General features: G+C 42.7%; 2 protein-coding genes across 10 annotated transcripts in view; both read left to right on the top strand.

The window, feature by feature from the left end:
• IL1RL1 (interleukin 1 receptor like 1) overlaps positions 1-1097 on the top strand; it is an 84929-nt gene extending 83832 nt beyond the window's left edge. Inside the window, exon 11 of the mRNA XM_063616515.1 lies at positions 596-1097. Coding sequence (XP_063472585.1) covers positions 596-981 — 386 coding nt within the window. The 3' untranslated portion in view covers positions 982-1097. The remainder of the gene's footprint in view (positions 1-595) is intronic.
• An 8789-nt stretch (positions 1098-9886) lies between these two features.
• IL18R1 (interleukin 18 receptor 1) overlaps positions 9887-18340 on the top strand; it is a 42540-nt gene continuing 34086 nt past the window's right edge. The window contains exons 1-3 of one of the 9 annotated variants that reach the window (XM_063616742.1): positions 9887-10230; positions 10396-10512; positions 17017-17102. In XM_063616742.1, the coding sequence (XP_063472812.1) occupies positions 17045-17102 (58 nt within the window). In that variant the 5' untranslated portion in view covers positions 9887-10230; positions 10396-10512; positions 17017-17044. Of the gene's footprint in view, positions 10231-10349; positions 10513-17016; positions 17103-18340 lie in introns of those variants that run through there. The other 8 variants (XM_063616743.1, XM_063616746.1, XM_063616740.1 and 5 more) reach the window with 8 other exon arrangements.

Here is an 18340-nt window from a genome sequence, read left to right as displayed (position 1 = left end):
CGGAATCACCATGGAGTCTATGCTGCATAAACACCAAATGGGAAAGGGGATCTATTGTCCCTTAAGATTTTTCTAGTTTGGATCAAATCAATTTCTACAACAGAGATTAATGGGGGGTGAAGTGAAGTCAGGACTTACTTTCCTAGAGACTTTGGTCAATTTTGAGGGGCAAAGCTTCCTGAGTTTGTGCTTTTTAATATGTGAGTTAAAATTTTAAGCCATTGAAAAACATAGAAGCAAATATTCTAAGAAGATAATATGTATCTAATGAACCAGAATTCTAAGTCTCTAATGCAACAATAGACTAAATAGCTTTACATTCCCATTTACTTGGAAGAACTCTGTTTTAGTTAAGACTAAGCTACCTGGGAAATAAAAAGGGGACATTGGGGCTGATATTCTCACAAATGAAAGGAACACAAAGAACAAAACGGGTTCTCTATCCACGTATATTTCCACTTCTCTGAATAAGTGACTTGATTGATGTCAGAGAATCTCACACCAGATTATAACAATAAGACTTTTAAATGTTCAGGATGTTTATGTTTAAAGCATTAGACTGATAGGAAATCTGATATATTTCTTGTATGACTAGATGTAGTCACTGCAGTGGAAACCAACATAAGAAACAGCAGGCGGCACATTTTCATCCTGACCCCTCAGATCACACACAGCAAGGAGTTTGTCTATGAGCAGGAGGTTGCCCTGCACTGTGCCCTCATCCAGAACGACGCCAAGGTGATACTTATTGAGATGGAGGCTCTGAGCGAGCTGGACATGCTGCAGGCTGAGGCGCTTCAGGACTCCCTCCGGCATCTTATGAAAGTACAGGGGACCATCAAGTGGAGGGAGGACCACATTACCAATAAACAATCCCTGAATTCCAAATTCTGGAAGCACGTGAGGTACCAAATGCCTGTGCCAAGCAAAATTCCCCGAAAGGCCTCTAGTTTGACTTCCTTGGCTGCCCAGAAGCAATAGTGCCTGCTGCGATGTGCAAAGGCATCTGAGTTTGAAGCTCTCCTGACTTCTCCTAGCTGGCTCATGCCCCTGCACTGAAGTGTGAGGAGTAGGAATGTCAAAGGGATTCAGGCCTCAGGTTTCATCTGGTAACTTTGTTTCCATTTCCCTGATTCTGGGTGGATGCAAAATGCCCAGAAATTTTTCTCCTCAGTCCTCCCCCATCCTCCAGTCACCATTTCCTTCCCTTTTCCCTTTTGCTTGCCTCTCTCCACTGTGGTGTGGGATGTTTTCACTACTCTCTTTTCCTCTCTCTCTGTCTCGCTTTGTTTCTCCTCATTCTTTGTCAATAATCTGAATAGCAAAGTAATCATTTGACGATAGATTTTCACGTCATGTTGAAGAACATTCTGATTCCCTCAGGCAGAATGTCAGTTGTAAATCTGGTTCCCAACATGCCAGATTTTCTTTATTTTATATATCTATAATATTATATATATGATATTATATATTATATATGATATATATATGACATATATATGATATATATATATATTTGAGACAGAGTCTCTCTCAGTTGCCCAGGCTGGAGTGCAGTGGCTGATCTCAGCCCACTGCAGTCCCAGTCTCCTGCATTCAAGCGATTCTTCTGCCTCAGCCTCCCAAGAAGCTGGGACTACAGGTGCATGCTACCTTTTTTACTCCAGGCTAATATTTTGTTAATTTTTTTTTGGATTTTTAGTAGCGATGGGGCTTCATAATGTTTGTCAGGCTGGTCTCGAACTCCTGACCTCAAATGATCCACCCGCCTCGGCCTCCCAAAGTGCTGGGAGCCACCGCTCCTGGCCTATTATATTTTATGTGAGTGGATGCTCAGTCTCATCATCTCAATATTGTTAATTATGTTGGAATACCTTATCCCCATTGTCATTATCATCAAGTTTTTTTTCAATTCTAAAATTCCTTTCATATACTTTTATTCTATTTAGAAATATTATTTTCTCCCTATAAAAGTGATATACAGAGATTATGGGAGAAAATAAAATCTAAAAGAAGAAAATAATAAGAATCACTCATAAATCCATCATCTTAAGATTTAAATTTTTTTGTTTAAAGAAAAAATTTATGGCTGGGTGTGGTGGCTCACGCCTACAATCCCAGCATTTTAGGAGGCCAAGGCGAGTGAATCACTGGATGTCAGGAGTTGAGACCAGCCTGGCCAACATGGTGAAACTCTGTCTCTACTAAAAAATACAAAAATTAGCCTGGCATGGTGGCATGTGCCTGTAATCCCAGCTACTTGGGAGGCCGAGGTAGGAGAATCGCTTGAACTCGGGAGGTGGAGGTTGCAGTGAGCCGAGATCGTGCCACTGCACTATAGCCTGAGTAACAGAGTGAGAGCCATCTCAAAAACAAACAAACAAAAATTTGTTTTTACAGATATCATTTTTATAGCTGAGACGATACCATGTGGAGTTTTGCAAAATCATAATGAAAACATGTGGCATGTCACTGAAACATTTTAAAAAATGTAAAAATATTCATAGCGTTCCATCTCCCAATTGTACCACAGGGATGCAACTTAAATATCTATCCTGATAAATAATTCTGCAACAATCCTATCAGTATATCATATATGTCCTGCTTTTAAAATGTCTTTTAAATTTGAGACCATTTTGTTGTAACATTTCTATAAAGGTAGTAGGGGATTTTGACAAAACCGTTTTGGCAAAATGGAGTTAATTTACAGTCAGGACCACTTTAGTCAGAGCACTGAAGGGAAGCACACACCTTGGGGGTTGCAGGACTGGATCCAGAGCTACCACAAATGTCCCCTCAGATAGGAATCCTGTTGGTGCTTCAAATTTTATAAATGGATGGAGAGCTTATCTCAGTTGAACTGCTTAATATTGTATATGATTCTGTATTTCACTGGCAAAAGAAAACTGAACTCTGGACTGTTGACAGAGAACATCATCTTGAACTCATCGTCATTCAACACCTTTCAGAATCCGTATTAAGAGAAATCATATCTCTAGAAGATTCCTTATGGTTACTCATTTGTCTAGGTACCTATACCTTTAATCTGTACCCCCAGATTGGGTTGCCAGATAAAATACAGGAAACCCGTATTAAAATATCAGGACACCTGTTGAGATTGAATTCAGACAACGAACTTTCATCTGAAGACCTAAAATTCAGTTTTGGCTGGGGATCTTGTAGTTTTATTTGCTAAATCTGGCTACCTTACTTCTGTAGATTACCATTTGATTTTGTTGAGTTACTAAAATATTGGTCAATGAAAAGGGTATTGTATGGCTAACTGGTTGATATCGTAGTATTTGGAATCAACAAACCATCCTCTGCAGGTCTACCAGCTGTGTGATCTTCAGGAAAGTACTGAACTTCCCCAAAGCTTAGTTTCCTTAGGTAAAATAAATACAATAATATAAAACACTTTGGATTTCTGTGCTAATCAAATGTTTAAAAAATATTTGGGCCAGAGTAAGAATTCAATAAATGGCAATAGTTGTTATTACAAAACTTCACTGTATTTCCTTTCATACTAATTATATTCTCTGACTTCTCTCAATGAAGACCACCAAAGAATAAATTATCCCCAGTCTCACTCTCAGGAATAGATGTGTCCTTATCCTTGATTCTTCATCCACCTAGAATGACAAGTGTGGTTTTGATTTATGGACTCAGGAAATTTTGGAATTGATTTGTTTTCCTCTTTACATTAGCTAATTGAAAGCACAGAGCTAAATTTGGGAGTTTTCTACAGCAGGCATATAGGACATCATTACACCGATTTTGTAATGATCTCTTTCTTGGCTCCCTAATACCTTTGTTTTAAGTTTGCCCCCATATTCCTTATTTTAAAATATGTTTCAACCATTTATATTATAAGCTCTTTTGCAAGTATTCAACATTTACATTTTCTGAATGTGTGCTGACTGCCTCTCTGGGAAGGATGAGGAGGAAGGTGTGATGGGAGCCATGTATATAGCCCAGGAAGGCACACTCCTTGCTAACCCTGATGGGGTTTAGATCCAATCGTGAAAATGCGCAGGGAAGAGAGAAGCACTTCAGAGACCTCAGATAGGGCTGGCCTGGGGAAAACTCTGAAGTTGCTGAGCTCTTTTCTCCATTGCCCGTTTCCTAAACTTACACACCACTTCCCAAGTCACCTGAGCTCCCTGGGGCTCAGTTCCCGCAACTGAAAGGAGGATGGAGAAGATGAATCCAAAGGACTTTCTTAGCTGCAGTGGCTCATGATTCAGGCTAGTACACTCATAATGAGGTCAGGAAACTGCGAGAAGACCCGGATTCTCCCACCAGCACCACAATTGACCTCTCTTATTTCCTCCTCTGTACAGTGACAGTAACACATGCTTCTCCTGCCATACAAGTTAGTGTGAATAAAACAAATGTAGCCAAAACTTGTTGAATGTCTGCCACACAAATCATGGTGAAAATGACTGTGAATTGTAAGAAAAAAATCAATTATTTTTAATTGAATCAAGTTTGCGTAGCATACAATAAAACGTTGATCCAAGTGCTCAGTTTGATGATTTCTGACTGTTGAACATACCTGTGTAATTATCACCCCAGGAAAGTTCCATTGTGCTACCAGGCAAACACTGTTTAGATTTCTAACTCCATGGATTAGTTTTGTTGTATCTTTATATTCGTATCAGTAAAGTCATATGGCATTGAGTCTGGCTACTTCTACTCACCAATACTTTTAAGATGCATCCATGTTTTGCATGATTCAGTAGTTCATTCCTTTGTATTTCTTGTTGATGAACATATGAGTTGTTTCCTGTTTATTGCTATTATGAATATGGCTCCTATGAACATACTTGTGGACTTACGATTTTATTTCTTTTTGGTTGACACTTAAGAGTGGTCATATGGTAGTGTGCCCGGAATTGTTGGGTTCTTGGTCTCACTGACTTCAAGAATGAAGTTGCGGACCCTCGCGGTGAGTCTTACAGCTCTTAAGGTGGCACGTCTGGAGTTGTTCATTCCTCCCGGTGGGCTCGTGGTGTCCCTGGCTTCAGGAGTGAAGCTGCAGACCTTCACAGTGAGTGTTACAGCTCATAAAAGCAGTGTGGACCCAAAGAGTGAGCAGTAGCAAGACTTATTGCAAAGAGCAAAAGAACAAAGCTTCCACAGTGTGGAAGGGGACCCGAGCAGGTTGCCACTGCTGGCTTGGGCAGCCTGCTTTTATTCTCTTATCTGGCTCCACCCACATCCTGCTGATTGGTGGAGCCGAGTGGTCTGTTTTGACAGGGCGCTGATTGGTGCGTTTACCATCCCTGAGCTAGACATAAATGTTCTCCACATCTCCATCAGATCAGTTAGATACAGAGTATGGACACAAAGGTTCTCCAAGGCCCCACCAGAGCTGCTAGATACAGAATGTCTATTGGTGCACTCACAGACCCTGAGCTAGACACAGGGTGCTGATTGGTGTGTTTACAATCCCTGAGCTAGACATAAAGGTTCTCCACCTCTCCACCAGACTCAGAAGCCCAGCTGGCTTCACCCAGTGGATCCTGCACCAGGGCTGCAGGTGGAGCTGCCTGCCAGTGCTCGCACTCCTCAGCCCTTGGGTGGTCGATGGGACTGGGCGCTGTGGAGCAGGGGGTGGAGCTCGTCGGGGAGGCTCGGGCTGCACAGGAGCCCATAGAGGGGGTGGGGGGCTCAGGCATGGCGGGCTGCAGGTCCCGAGCCCTGCCCCGTGGGAAGGCAGCTAAGGCCTGGTGAGAAATCGAGCGCAGCGTGGGTGGGCTGGCACTGCTGGGGGACCCAGTACACCCTCCGCAGCCGCTGGCCCGGGTGCTAAGCCCCTCATTGCCTGGGGCCGGCAGGGCCGGCCGGCTGCTCTGAGTGAGGGGCCCGCCAAGCCCATGCCCACCCGGAACTCCAGCTGGCCTGCAAGCGCCGCGCACAGCCCCAGTTCCCGCTCGCGCCTCTCCCTCCACACCTCCCTGCAAGCTGAGGGAGCAGGCTCCCGCCTTGGCCAGCCCAGACAGGCACTCCCACAGTGTAGCGGTGGGCTGAAAGGCTCCTCAAGTGCCACCAAAATGGGAGCCCAGGCAGAGGAGGCGCCGAGAGCGAGCGAGGGCTGTGAGGACTGCCAGCACGCTGTCACCTCTCAGTAGGTGCATATTTAACTATCAGAGAAACTTATACATCGTTTCGCAAACTAATTTTACTACTTTACATTCCTACCAGTTGTGTATGAGGGCTCTGTTGCTTCATTGCCTCACCAATAATTGATGTTGTCAAGTTTCTTTATATTTTAATAATTTTCACGAGTGTCAGATGAAGATCACCATGGTCTTAATTTAAAGTTCCCCGACTAATGATGATGAGCCCTTTTCATGTTTTCATTGGCCATTTGTATATATTTTTTAGTGAAGGCAAAATATTTTGCCTTATTTAAATTGTATTTCTTTTTATATTGTTGATGTGTAGGAATTATTTATGTATTGTGGATGCAAGTTCTTTGCCAGATAGATGTAAAGTGAGAATATTTCCAGGGTTATCTATTCATTTTTAAGTGAGGTCATTGTTTAGTAGACATTTTTAATTTTGGTGATATCCAATTAATCAATGTGTCCCAAATGGCTATTGTTTTTTGTGTCCTAGCAAAGAATTTTTTTTTTGCCTGTCCAAGGGCATGATTTATTATCATTATTTTTTGCCTGTTCAATGGTCTTCTCTGTATTTTTATGAAATATTTACGGTTCTAGCTTTTATGTTTAGGTCCATAGTCTATTGTGAATTAATACTTGTATATAGAACAAGGCAAGGATGAAGTTCTTTTTTCTGATGCTGCTTCTTCTGTAGAGGTACCCAGCTGTTCCAGCAACGTTTGTGAAAGACTGTTTTTTCCCCACTGAATTGACATGGTGCTTTGTTAAAAAAAATCAATTGACTAGATATGTGTGGATCTATTAGTCTACTTTCTATTTTGTATGTTTGTATGTTTCTGTGAACATCACATTGCCATAATTACTATTGCCTTATTATAAATCCTCAAGTCAGTATAAGTCTCTCAACTTTGTTCATCTTTGTCAAGATTGTCTGGACAGGCCAGGCGGGTGGCTCACCCCTGTGATTTCAACACTTTGGGAGGCCGAGATGGGCGGATCACCTGAGGTCGAGAGTTCAAAACCAGCCTGACCAACATGGAGAAACCCCGTCTCTACTAAAAATACAAAAGTAACCAGACGTGGTAGTGCATGCCTGTAATCTCAGCTACTCGGGAGGCTGAGGCAGGATAATCACTTGAACCCGGGAGGCAGAGGTTGCAGTGAGCCGAGATCGCATCATTGCACTCACTCCAGCCTGGGCAACGAGCAAAATTCCATCTCTGTCCGGACAATCCTAGATTATTTGCATTTTCATATGAATTTTAGAAAGAGCTTCTTAATTTCTTCAAAAATTTTTCCTGGGATTTGGATTGGATTGCATTAAATATATAGATTCTGTAATATATAGAGTCTAAAAATATACGGTGTGGAGAATAGATGTCTTAAGTCTTCCAATCCATAAAGGTGGTATATCCCTTTATTACTTAGATGTTTCATCTCTGTTAGCAATATTTTGTAATTTTCACAGAAGATATTGAGAGGTGACAGCATGCTGGCAGTCCTCACAGCCCTCGCTCGCTCTCGGCGCCTCCTCTGCCTGGGCTCCCACTTTGGTGGCACTTGAGCCCTTCAGCCCACCGCTGCACTGTGGGAGCCCCTTTCTGGGCTGGCCAAGGTGGAAGCCTGCTCCCTCAGCTTGCAGGGAGGTGTGGAGGGAGAGGCGCGAGCAGGAACCGGGGCTGCGTGGTGCTTGCGGGCCAGCTGGAGTTCCGGGTAGGCGTGGGCTTGGCAGGCCCCTCACTCAGAGCAGCCGGCCAGCCCTGCCGGCCCCAGGCAATGAGGGGCTTAGCACCTGGGCCAGCGGCTGCGGAGGGTGTACTGGGTCCCCTGGCAGTGTCAGCCTGCTGGCACTGCCCTCGATTTCTCACCAGGCCTTAGCTGCCTTCCCACGGGGCAGGGCTCGGGACCTGCAGCCCGCCATGCCTGAGCCCCCCACCCCCTCCATGGGCTCCTGTGCAGCCCGAGCCTCCCCGACGAGCACCACCCCCTGCTCCACAGCGCCCAGTCCCATCGACCACCCAAGGGCTGAGGAGTGCGAGCACTGGCAGGCAGCTCCACCTGCAGCCCTGGTGCAGGATCCACTGGGTGAAGCCAGCTGGGCTTCTGAGTCTGGTGGAGATGTGGAGAACCTTTATGTCTAGCTCAGGGATTGTAAACACACCAATCAGCACCCTGTGTCTAGCTCAGGGTCTGTGAGTGCACCAATCGACACTCTGTATCTAGCTCCTCTGGTGGGGCCTTAGAGAACTTTTGTGTCAATATTCTGTATCTAACTGATCTGATGGGGACGTGAAGAACCTTTATGTCTAGCTCAGGGATGGTAAACGTACCAATCAGCGCCCTGTCAAAACAGACCACTCGGCTCCACCAATCAGCAGGATGTGGGTGGAGCCAGATAAGAGAATAAAAGCAGGCTGCCCAAGCCAGCAGTGGCAACCCGCTCGGGTCCCCTTCCACACTGTGGAAGCTTTGTTCTTTCGCTCTTTGCAATAAATCTTGCTACTGTTCACTCTTTGGGTCCACACTGCTTTTATGAGCTGTAACACTCACTGCAAAGGTCTGCAGCTTCACTCCTGAAGCCAGGGACACCACGAGCCCACCAGAAGGAAGAAACTCCGAACACATCCGAGCATCAGAAGGAACAAACTCCAGACGCGCCACCTTAAGAGCTGTATGAGGGTCCACAGCTTCATTCTTGAAGTCAGTGAGACCAAGAACCCATCAATTCCAGACACAATATCTCATATATTATCCAGTGAATTTATACTTTGGTGTTTTGATTTTTAAATGCTATGGTAAATGGCATTTTTAACAAACTTCACTTTTCAAGTTTCCATCTCTAATATATAGAACTACTATTGATTTTTATATTCCATGATCTTGATAAACTTAATATTTCCAGTAGTTTTTTTTTTTGTAGATTTCAAAGGTTGGTCTACATATAATTATGCTCTCTATTAAAACCAGTAGTTTTAATTCTTTCTTCTCAATGTTTATGCTTTCTAATTTTATTTTTATTTCTTCACTTGTTGCAAAGCAGTTGTCCCAGGTGGGAGCCAAAATCTTTATCTCATTACTAATCTTAGGAAAAAGCAAAATGTTTCACTACTATGAGGTCACCTGTAGGTTTCTTATAGATGTTCTTTATCAGATTAAGAAAGGTCATTTCTACTCTCGGTTTTCTGATCGTTATTAATTCAGAAAGGGTGTTGAATTTTGTCAGATGCTTTTATTTGCATTTATTGAGATAATTACATATTTTTATTTATTATGTGGTGAATTATCTTGATTGGGTAAAAAGAATTAAAATAATTGTCTCATTAAACATTTTGCCTGTCGGCTATGGGTTTCCCTTTTCCTTTTGTTAAATAACAGTTCTGCCACAAAATAAAAATCTAGAAACGCACATTCCCCTTTGGCCTCCTTAAAAAAAATTTAAGCTTCAGCAATTGCACCCCTCTCTGTTACTTCCCTATAGTGAACCCCCATCCTTCTGGGAAAGCAAAAAGCCTGGGGCGCACTTGTGTACTTTAGACGCGGAGCCCCTCTCACCTTTGGCATCCCCCGGGGACCCCTCTTCCACCCTCAGCCCTCCCGTCCTCTTCCTCTGAAGAGCCGGGCGGCCGCTGCTGCCAGCGGTCCTCCCTCCTGGCATCCTCTGCTGTGAACGGCGGCCTGCAGGGTGCTTGCGAGCGGCCCGGGCGCGCCCCCTTCCGGCCCTGCAGGTCACCCGGCTACCGCCCGGGTTTTCCCGGGACCAGCGCCGCGAGGCTGGGGAGGAAGCGCCAGACGCCTGGGGCCCACGCCGTCCGCGGGAAAAGGGCAAGGCGCTGGGTTTTCCAACTGCGACCTTTGGATCCCGCGATCCAGTAGCTCCGGTAACTCCACGCGGGGCGCCTGGGTGGAGGAGCCGGTCCTGGAGCACAGCTGCGAGGAGCACCCAGACCGAAGGGCCCCTAGACCGGGACCCCCAAGTCTGGGAGGATTCTACGCCCGGGAGCGCCCCAGACTGAGAGCGCCCCAGACCGCGACACTCCCGGACCCGGAGCGTCGCCCGACCGCGGGCAGTGCCCAACTGCAGCTTCCACTGGCCGGGGTTAGCAGCCAGGAGCTGCCAGACGCCTGACATTCTTCTTTCTTTCTGTTCCTACTTCTTTTCCTCCTTCTTCTTTTTGTTTTGTTTTGTTTTGTTTTTGTTTTTGTAGCCCTCTCTGGGTGCCTTATCTCTTTAATCACACCTCTCTTTCACTTTCCACGGTAGTCAGGAGGCGGGGATCTCTGCTTCTCACCTACTTTCTGAACTTGGCCTCCGCAGTCGCGACCTGGCGTGAAGGAGGAGCTGCCACCCCCGCCCAGCCTCGGGGACGCCTCTCTGAAGGTAAGCGTGGGCTCCGCTGCCACCCGCATCCCCTCCTCACCCCCCAGGGGAAGGGAAGACCACCATCCGGGGAGGGATTCTCAAAACAAGATCAATTAAGAGAGAGAGAGATAGTGTGTGTGTGAATACGTGTGAATAATTGATGAGACAGCATCCTGTCTTTCTCTGAAAGTATAGTTTCAGAAATTAAGACATCCCCAATTATTTTCTGGAGAGGTGAGAACGACTGAAATAAGTGATAACAATAGTTGTCATTTTTTAAGTGCTTATTGTGTACCTGACATTGTAGAAAATTTTTAGATATCTTATTTTCACTTAATCCTCCTAAGGGCCACATGAAGTAGGAACTATTATTATGCTTTAATAAGAGGGAGGAGGAATTCCCTCATTTATCCAAGAGTATCCAGCTACTAAGAAGTAGATCCCAGACCCACACCTACTGTTTTTCTGATTCCAGAGTCTTTGTCTTTTTTCTGCCCAGCCTTGGGAAGTTAAAATGCCCAGCAGGTTGCATCGCAGTTATCAGACAAATTAATGAGGTGTCAGTTGCAGCCAGATACAGAGATCCAAGATTATTGTATGCATTTCACTGACTTCCCTTGCTTCATTCTCAAGACCCTTTGCAAACACCGATTTTGTGTCATACACAGTGCTGCTATTGGGAGCACACCTGTCAACCTCAGGGCCTTGGATGGACTAGGAGGGGTAAATTTGGGGAATTGGGTTTGTGCAGGTTCTGGGGACAGTGTGTTCCCTCTCCCTGCACAAATACACATCCAAAGGCTAAGAACTAAGGCTAAGGTCTAGGAACGCGGCTTGAAAAGGCAGGGTCTATAATCCCAGCACTTTGGGAGGCTGAGGTGGGCAGATCATGAGGTCAGGAGATCGAGACCATCCTGGCTAACATGGTGAAACCCCGTCTCTACTAAAAATACAGAAAATTAGCCAGGCGTGGTGGCATGCATCTGTAATCCCAGCTACTTGGGAGGCTGAGGCAGGAGAATCGCTTGAACCTGGGAGTCAGAGGTTGCAGTGAGCGGAGATTGTGCCACTGCACTCCAGCCTGGGCAGCAGAGCGAGACTCCATCTCAAAAAAAAAAAAAAAAAAAAAAGAAAGAAAAGAAAAGAAAAAAGAAAAAAAAAGAAAGAAAAGGCAGGGTTCCTGCCTTCAGGGACCTCACCAGAGAGTGGGAGCTAGTCCAGGAGTGATTAAGATAAGATGAAAAATGGACTATTTTTTTAAAACTGGAAGAATTTGTTGGGCGCAGTGGCTCACACCTGTAATCCTAGCATTTTGGGAGGCTGAGGCGGGCGGGTCACCTGTGGTGGGGAGTTCAAGACCAGCCTGACCGACATGGAGAAACTCTGTCTCTACTAAAAATACAAAATTAGCCAGGTGTGGTGGCGGGCACCTATAATCCCAGCTACTCAGGAGGCTGAGGCAGGAGAATCACTTGAACCCGGGAGGTGATGGAGACGGGCTTGGACAAAGGCATACGCCATTTGGGGCTGTTGCAGTTGGAGAGCTTCCTTAAGAAGGCAAATATTGAGCCAAGTTGCAAGGACTCTAGGGACCTGGCAGCTGGGAGAAGTGGGGAGGGTGGCCCAGGTAGCACAGGCATAGGCAGATTTGGGGGGAAGCATAAGGCTAACAACAGACACTTGTGTGACAAGGACTATAAGGTGGCATTGATTTTCTTGGCCTTACAGATGAGAAGCCAAATTCCACACAAATTCTTTTGTTTGTTAGAGTTTAAGAGTGTGTGTATGTTATGCCCCAAAATCACTTTCTCTTCTTTGCATTTGGTTGTTTTATCATCTCACAGGCTGAGTAAAATGACTATGCATGGAACACTGTAGAAGGAAAATTATATTGAAAAAAACTGGTGTTATGATTTTCATCCAGGCATTTTGTCTCAGGAGTTGCTCAATTGTATGTGTTGCTAATGAGTGATTTATATTGAGGCATCTACATTGATTCATGTGTGTCCTTGTGAATAGCTGTAATCTGAGGCTGGCCATTTCACTTTCTCAAATCTCAGGTTCCTCATTAGAAAGAGCTTTGAAATGGCTCTTTCCCTGTACATTATGTGTTTCTGTGAATTACTTTTAGAGAAAGGTCAGTTTCTCAGGGTGGGACCCATAAACGAGGGCAACTGGGCAGAGCCAGGGGTTCAGGTGACTGTTTGGACCCTCTGGAAGGGCTTTTTACTGTGCTGCCTTGGGAGACAGAGTGGTCAGCTTGGATCTGACCTTAAGCCTAGGTCACCCCATTTTTGAAGGAAACTTTTTTTTCATTTAGAGAAAACTTCATGCCTTTGGGTGATCTAGGTAAGTTTGTGACTATTCGTTATGTGTGTGTACACACACGTACGTACTTATGTACATGCACAATATTTAATATGTCTTAGACACATCAAACATGTGCATTTAAGATGTATTAAATGTACTTTCCTAAGAATACAAATAAGTGCCCTATGTCGGCAGCTCTCTACCTGACTGTACATTAGAGTCACCTGCGGAGTTCTGAGGACTCAGGATGCCCAGTCTGTCCTCCAGACCGCTGGGTGGAGCCCGGGCATCATTATTTTTTTTCCAAACTTGGGTGAGAGCTGGTGGCCTAGATTTCACATTAGTTGCTAAAACATACTTTCCAAGATATCATGCTTTAAAAAGCATTTCAAAAGTAGATTATGCAGATGTGCCAATGGATCAGATGATCACCTAGATTCAAAATTATGTATATTTTATTTAATTCATTCAATAATTCAGCAAATAACAAAGAATCAAGCAGACATAAAGTGAAAATATGACAGTTAGTGATAAGTGCTATGAATAGAAAAACTAAACGTGGGAGGGTAGTGCTATGAATAGAAAAACTAAACGTGGTGTGTGTGAGCATGTGTGTGTGTGTGTGTGTGTGTGTATGTGCATGTTTGCATTTGGGCAAGCATGCTGTGCTAGATTTTCAGTAGAGTGCTCAGGGAGGACCTGTACGTTATAAGCTAGTGTCAGCAAACCGTAGGGGAAATACAGGATTATTTAATTAACAATGGAGACGTAATTAGCAGGTATTTGAGGAAAGTAAGTTTAGTTACTCCCTATCTTCATGTCAATCAAGAAAATTAATTGTTGATGGATGAAAAACGTTAAATATAAAAACAAAACAAAACAATACTGAGCCATAAAAATGAAGAAACTACGTAAGCATCTATTTGACCACCAACAGGAAAGGATATTCTACACTTAAAAGTAATGAAAACATCTCAAAGCAAAAGAATGATTGGTTTGACTACGTCAATATAAAATTTGTCATATATTAGCATAACAAAAGAGAGAAAGTAAACAACAAGTTAGACAAACATCTGAGAACTGGACAAAAGACATAAAGAGATGGTTCATAAACATGAAAACAAAATGGCTGATAATAAGTGATTAATATTTGCCTCATTTATACCCAAAGAAATGCAAACTCAGAAAACGAGATACCATTTTTCCATTTTGGCTGTCTAATTACATTTTAAAAGTAAGCTGCTCAGTGCGCTTCTGGGTGTGGTCGATAGATGCTGTCTTGTGCTATTGAGTGAGAGAATACGAACATTGCAACATTTCTGGAATGCAGTTTGGCAGCATGCATGTGGCAGGTTTCAATGTAGTCTTCAACTCAATCACTGTACTGCCATCGAGTAACATCCAGGAAATAATAAGAAATGTAGACAAATAATAATAGCTAACATTTAAGTGGTATTACCATTCACCAGACACTTGCAATAGTAACTCATTTAACTTTCACAGCAGCTCCAGGAGATGGTATTATTATCCCTTTCTATAGATAAGAAAGTTGAGGCACAGAACAGGTAAGTCAGCTGCCCACAATCGATTAGCTGGTAGAGGGTAGAATGGAGATTCAAATCCACCCAGGCTGCCACCTGAGCCCATGCTGCAAAAAAAAACTGAGCCATCCTGCCTTACCTGTGAAGATGGTCATGTGATTATCTCTAATACATCTGGTAAATGATAATATATCCACACGAAGTAATATTAAGTGGCAATTAGAATGGTTTTAACGAAGAGTTTTGTGACATAGGAAAAATGCTCATTATGTAAAATTAAGTGGAAATGCAGGATATGCAATCATTTAAACATCTTTTTTTTTTTTTTTTTTTTGAGACGGAGTCTCACTCTGTCTCCCAGGCTGGAGTGCAGTGATGAGATCTCGGCTCACTGCAAGCTCCGCCTCCCGGGTTCACACCATTCCCCTTCCTCAGCCTCCCAAGTAGCTGGGACTACAGGCGCCTGCCACCATGCCAGGCTGATTTTTTGTATTTTTAGTAGAGACGGGGTTTCACCATGTTAGCCAGGATGGTCTCAGTCTCCTGACCTCGTGATCTGCCCATCTCGGCTTCCCAAAGTGCTGGGATTGCAGGCATGAGCCACCGTGCCTGCCCAAACATCTTAATTATGAGACAACATTTATAAAAAGTACAAGAAAACATGCTAAAATGTTATACATGTTGAGATTATTTTCTTCTTTCAGTCTTCATTTTGTAAATGTCCTACATTGAGTGTAAATTGCTTTAGAAATCAGAAAACCTTTAAAAAGAAAGAAACTTAAGAGTTATGGAGAAGCAAAAATATTGATATTAAACATAACAATTAAAAATCCTTAAAATTCTTACATGTAAGACATTTAATGTTTATATTATTCTATAACTATTTTATTAATACTTGCTAGAGTATCTGTTACATTTATCAGAATAACTCTTTTTCTGGAAATGAATTCATTATTTAGTATAAGCTAAATCTCTTAAATTCACACATAAAACTTAAGTACATTAAAAATTTTACATACACACATCCAAATTTGCAGAATGCTGTGCAAATACCAACTAATTTTTATATACTGAGATCTTAATATGTTTCATATTGAAACTCAGAGTTGTCAGTTTGCTGAATCATCTCCTAATAACTTTGTCTCTTGGTAGATATTGAATTTTTTTTAAAGTGGTGCTTTTTATAAGGTTATATCAGCCTTAATCAGAGTGACATAAAGGAAATAACATTTTTTATTCTATCCAAGATAAAAGAATAGGCAGAGTTAATAATAAAAGTGTGTGGAGGTAGTGGGGGAGGTTTCAAACCATAGAACTGGTCTAATTTGATTATGCACAGTTGGTACTTTCCATTCATACTTGTTTCTTTGGCCTTTACATTATTGATTATTATCTCTTGGAAATTCCACCAAATATTTGGTGATTTTTCCCTAAGGATGGATGTGGATGGTTTGGCAGCTTAGCCATTAAGCTTTATCCTGGATTCAGGCATTGATAACCCTATTTTTAAGATGGAAGATGAGTAGTTATTGGTGAGAGGGGAATTATTCTGAGCTGAGAAGCTGCCATGCACTCAGAAAGTCTCCACAGATGGTTTAAGTCTCCAAGCCTTAGACGGTTTAATCACTCAATAATTCCAGAGGCAGGCCTTTTTATCATCTCTGTTTTGGTAATGAGTAAACAGGCTCTAAGACTTGCTCAAGTTTTGCACAGCTTGTCAGGACTCAAACTAGAGTGGCAGCCCAGGTTTGTGTATTTCTGAAACCAGACTCTGCCATCAGGCTGTGCTCCCTGCACTCAGGATGGTAAACAAGGGATATGGTGTTGTTTATGCAGTATTTAGACTCTGAATGGTCTCCACTGTGGGGGATCCTTTCTCTTAAAGCTGTAATCAGAAGTCCAAATGCTAGGTTGTAGTAGGATCAAAGTTCAATGCAGATCTTAGTTTCATTGGGTCACAGCCAATGTAAAGGAGGAGTCTGGAGTGCAGGAGACTGTCACTTCATCCCTCCATTTCCCTAAAGTAAACTCATATGGGCAGCCACAGACACATGCAAACACATGCACACACCTATTCCTCAGTGACACATGTTAGTGAGTGCTGGCCATGTGCTAGGCATGGTGCTGGATTTTAGTGATACAGTGAAGAGCAAAATAGACCTAGTACCTAGAATTATGAAACCTACGTTCTGAAGGAGGAAGATGGATTTTTAAAAATTCAATCCTCAATGAAGATCTCATTACAATTCAGGAACATTTTGAAGTGAAAACACACACACACGCTCTTACATGGGCAGAACGGCCATACATAGCTCAGCATGTCACAGATTGTTTATTCACAGAATGGTAATATTTGTAGCAGCACTGTTGTTCTCAACTTTGACCTTGGAAGCAGGATTTAGTAGACCAGGCTTGAAATCCATCAGATTCTGTTGTATCAGTAAAATAAATTACTAGGGATTTCTTCCAGAAGCAAAACTTCATTGCTTTGAAATTTTATTAATTTTATATGGCCAAAAGTTCTGAGAATTGGTTGCTATATTAAGGATTATAAAAATCTTCTAGGTTGGTTTTTAAAAAATCTGTGTGTCAGAAGATTTTTAAACCTTCATAAGATAGACACGCTTTTGTTTGAAAGCTTTGGCTGAATCTGTTTTATTCTGTTTTCCAGAGAAGCCATTTAAAGCAGAATCCAAACCATGAATTGTAGAGAATTACCCCTGACCCTTTGGGTGCTTATATTTGTAAGCGCTGCAGGTAAGTGATTATACATATTCTCAAACATATTTCATTAGCAATCGAGGAAGAATGTCAAAGTTTTTTTTTTATGTAGTGGCTACTGAAGATGCTGAATTTATTCAGGAAAGAAAAGATTCTGCCGTCTGAGTTTATGTAGTGAGAGCAGAGTGAAAAACTTCCATCTTGAAATAAATTATATTTATCTGAGGTGAAAATTTATTTCATGTTATTTGAAACTGAGGAGGTGGCAGCCATCTTTATTGTTGGGTTTTAGGAAGTTTGAAACACACTCTCTCCTCCCTGAGAGGGAGGTGAAGATTCATCTCATTATTTAGGTAATAATGAGAAAAGTAAATGACAAATACATTAGACAGGTTTAAAAAAATTAGAGTGAGACGGAACATACAAAAAAGAGACTGGCTAGACCAAGGAGCTCAAGTAGGCTTCATAGTAGATGTCAAATACCAATTTTAATTTATTAGCAATGATTGCCTAGAGTTGTTTTTTTTTTAACTGAGAAGGATTCTGAGACTCTGTTCTTTAGCGTTCCATGATTGAATAGCAAGGCATTTCTTAGGCTTTGGGGGAGAAAGTGGGAGCACAAATATTAATTTGCCTTGATCTATTATCTAGGAGAGGGAAATACATGGGCTCATTTCCCTACTTTGATAATTACTGCTGAAGAGATAGCTGAATTAAGCTTTTGGTACTTTCAAATAACACAGATCCAATCTCAGGGTATATTTACTTATGTGAATCCATTTATTATTGAGATCTCTGGAATACAACCCTACCAAGATGGTAAAAGAATGAGGTAGATCTTCATTTTTTTATATGTAATGATCTGTCGGAAACAAGTGAGTGGAAAAGCAAGGTGCAGGAAAATGTGTCATGAGTTCCATGTCCTGTGGACATACACTAATAGCCTTACTCCTCATTATAATGAGAGCACGTTTCAGGCACAGAAACAGCCATGCAGCCAGTTGTGCAAAGTTGCCAAGCTCCCACCTGCCTGCCCTGGAGAGCACTTTTCATGAATGTTTCACCCTAGGGAGACATGACAATGTTCTACCTGTAGGATTCACTGAAACTAGTTGAGTTTAAGTGACAAAATGCTATGATTGTCCAAACCCAAGACAGTTTCAAACACAGACTTTATTCCAAAGGGCATTGGTTGTTGGCCCTGCTGGGTTCTTATACTGTGTTTATGGAACAATAGGAGTGCCTATTTTGGCACTTGGAACTCCACAAAGCTT

Source organism: Symphalangus syndactylus, chromosome 14 (assembly GCF_028878055.3).
Source record: "Symphalangus syndactylus isolate Jambi chromosome 14, NHGRI_mSymSyn1-v2.1_pri, whole genome shotgun sequence".
NCBI classification, from domain to species: domain Eukaryota; kingdom Metazoa; phylum Chordata; class Mammalia; order Primates; family Hylobatidae; genus Symphalangus; species Symphalangus syndactylus.
Note: the sequence above shows the minus strand (reverse complement) of the source record. Positions and strands in the feature narration are given on the sequence as shown.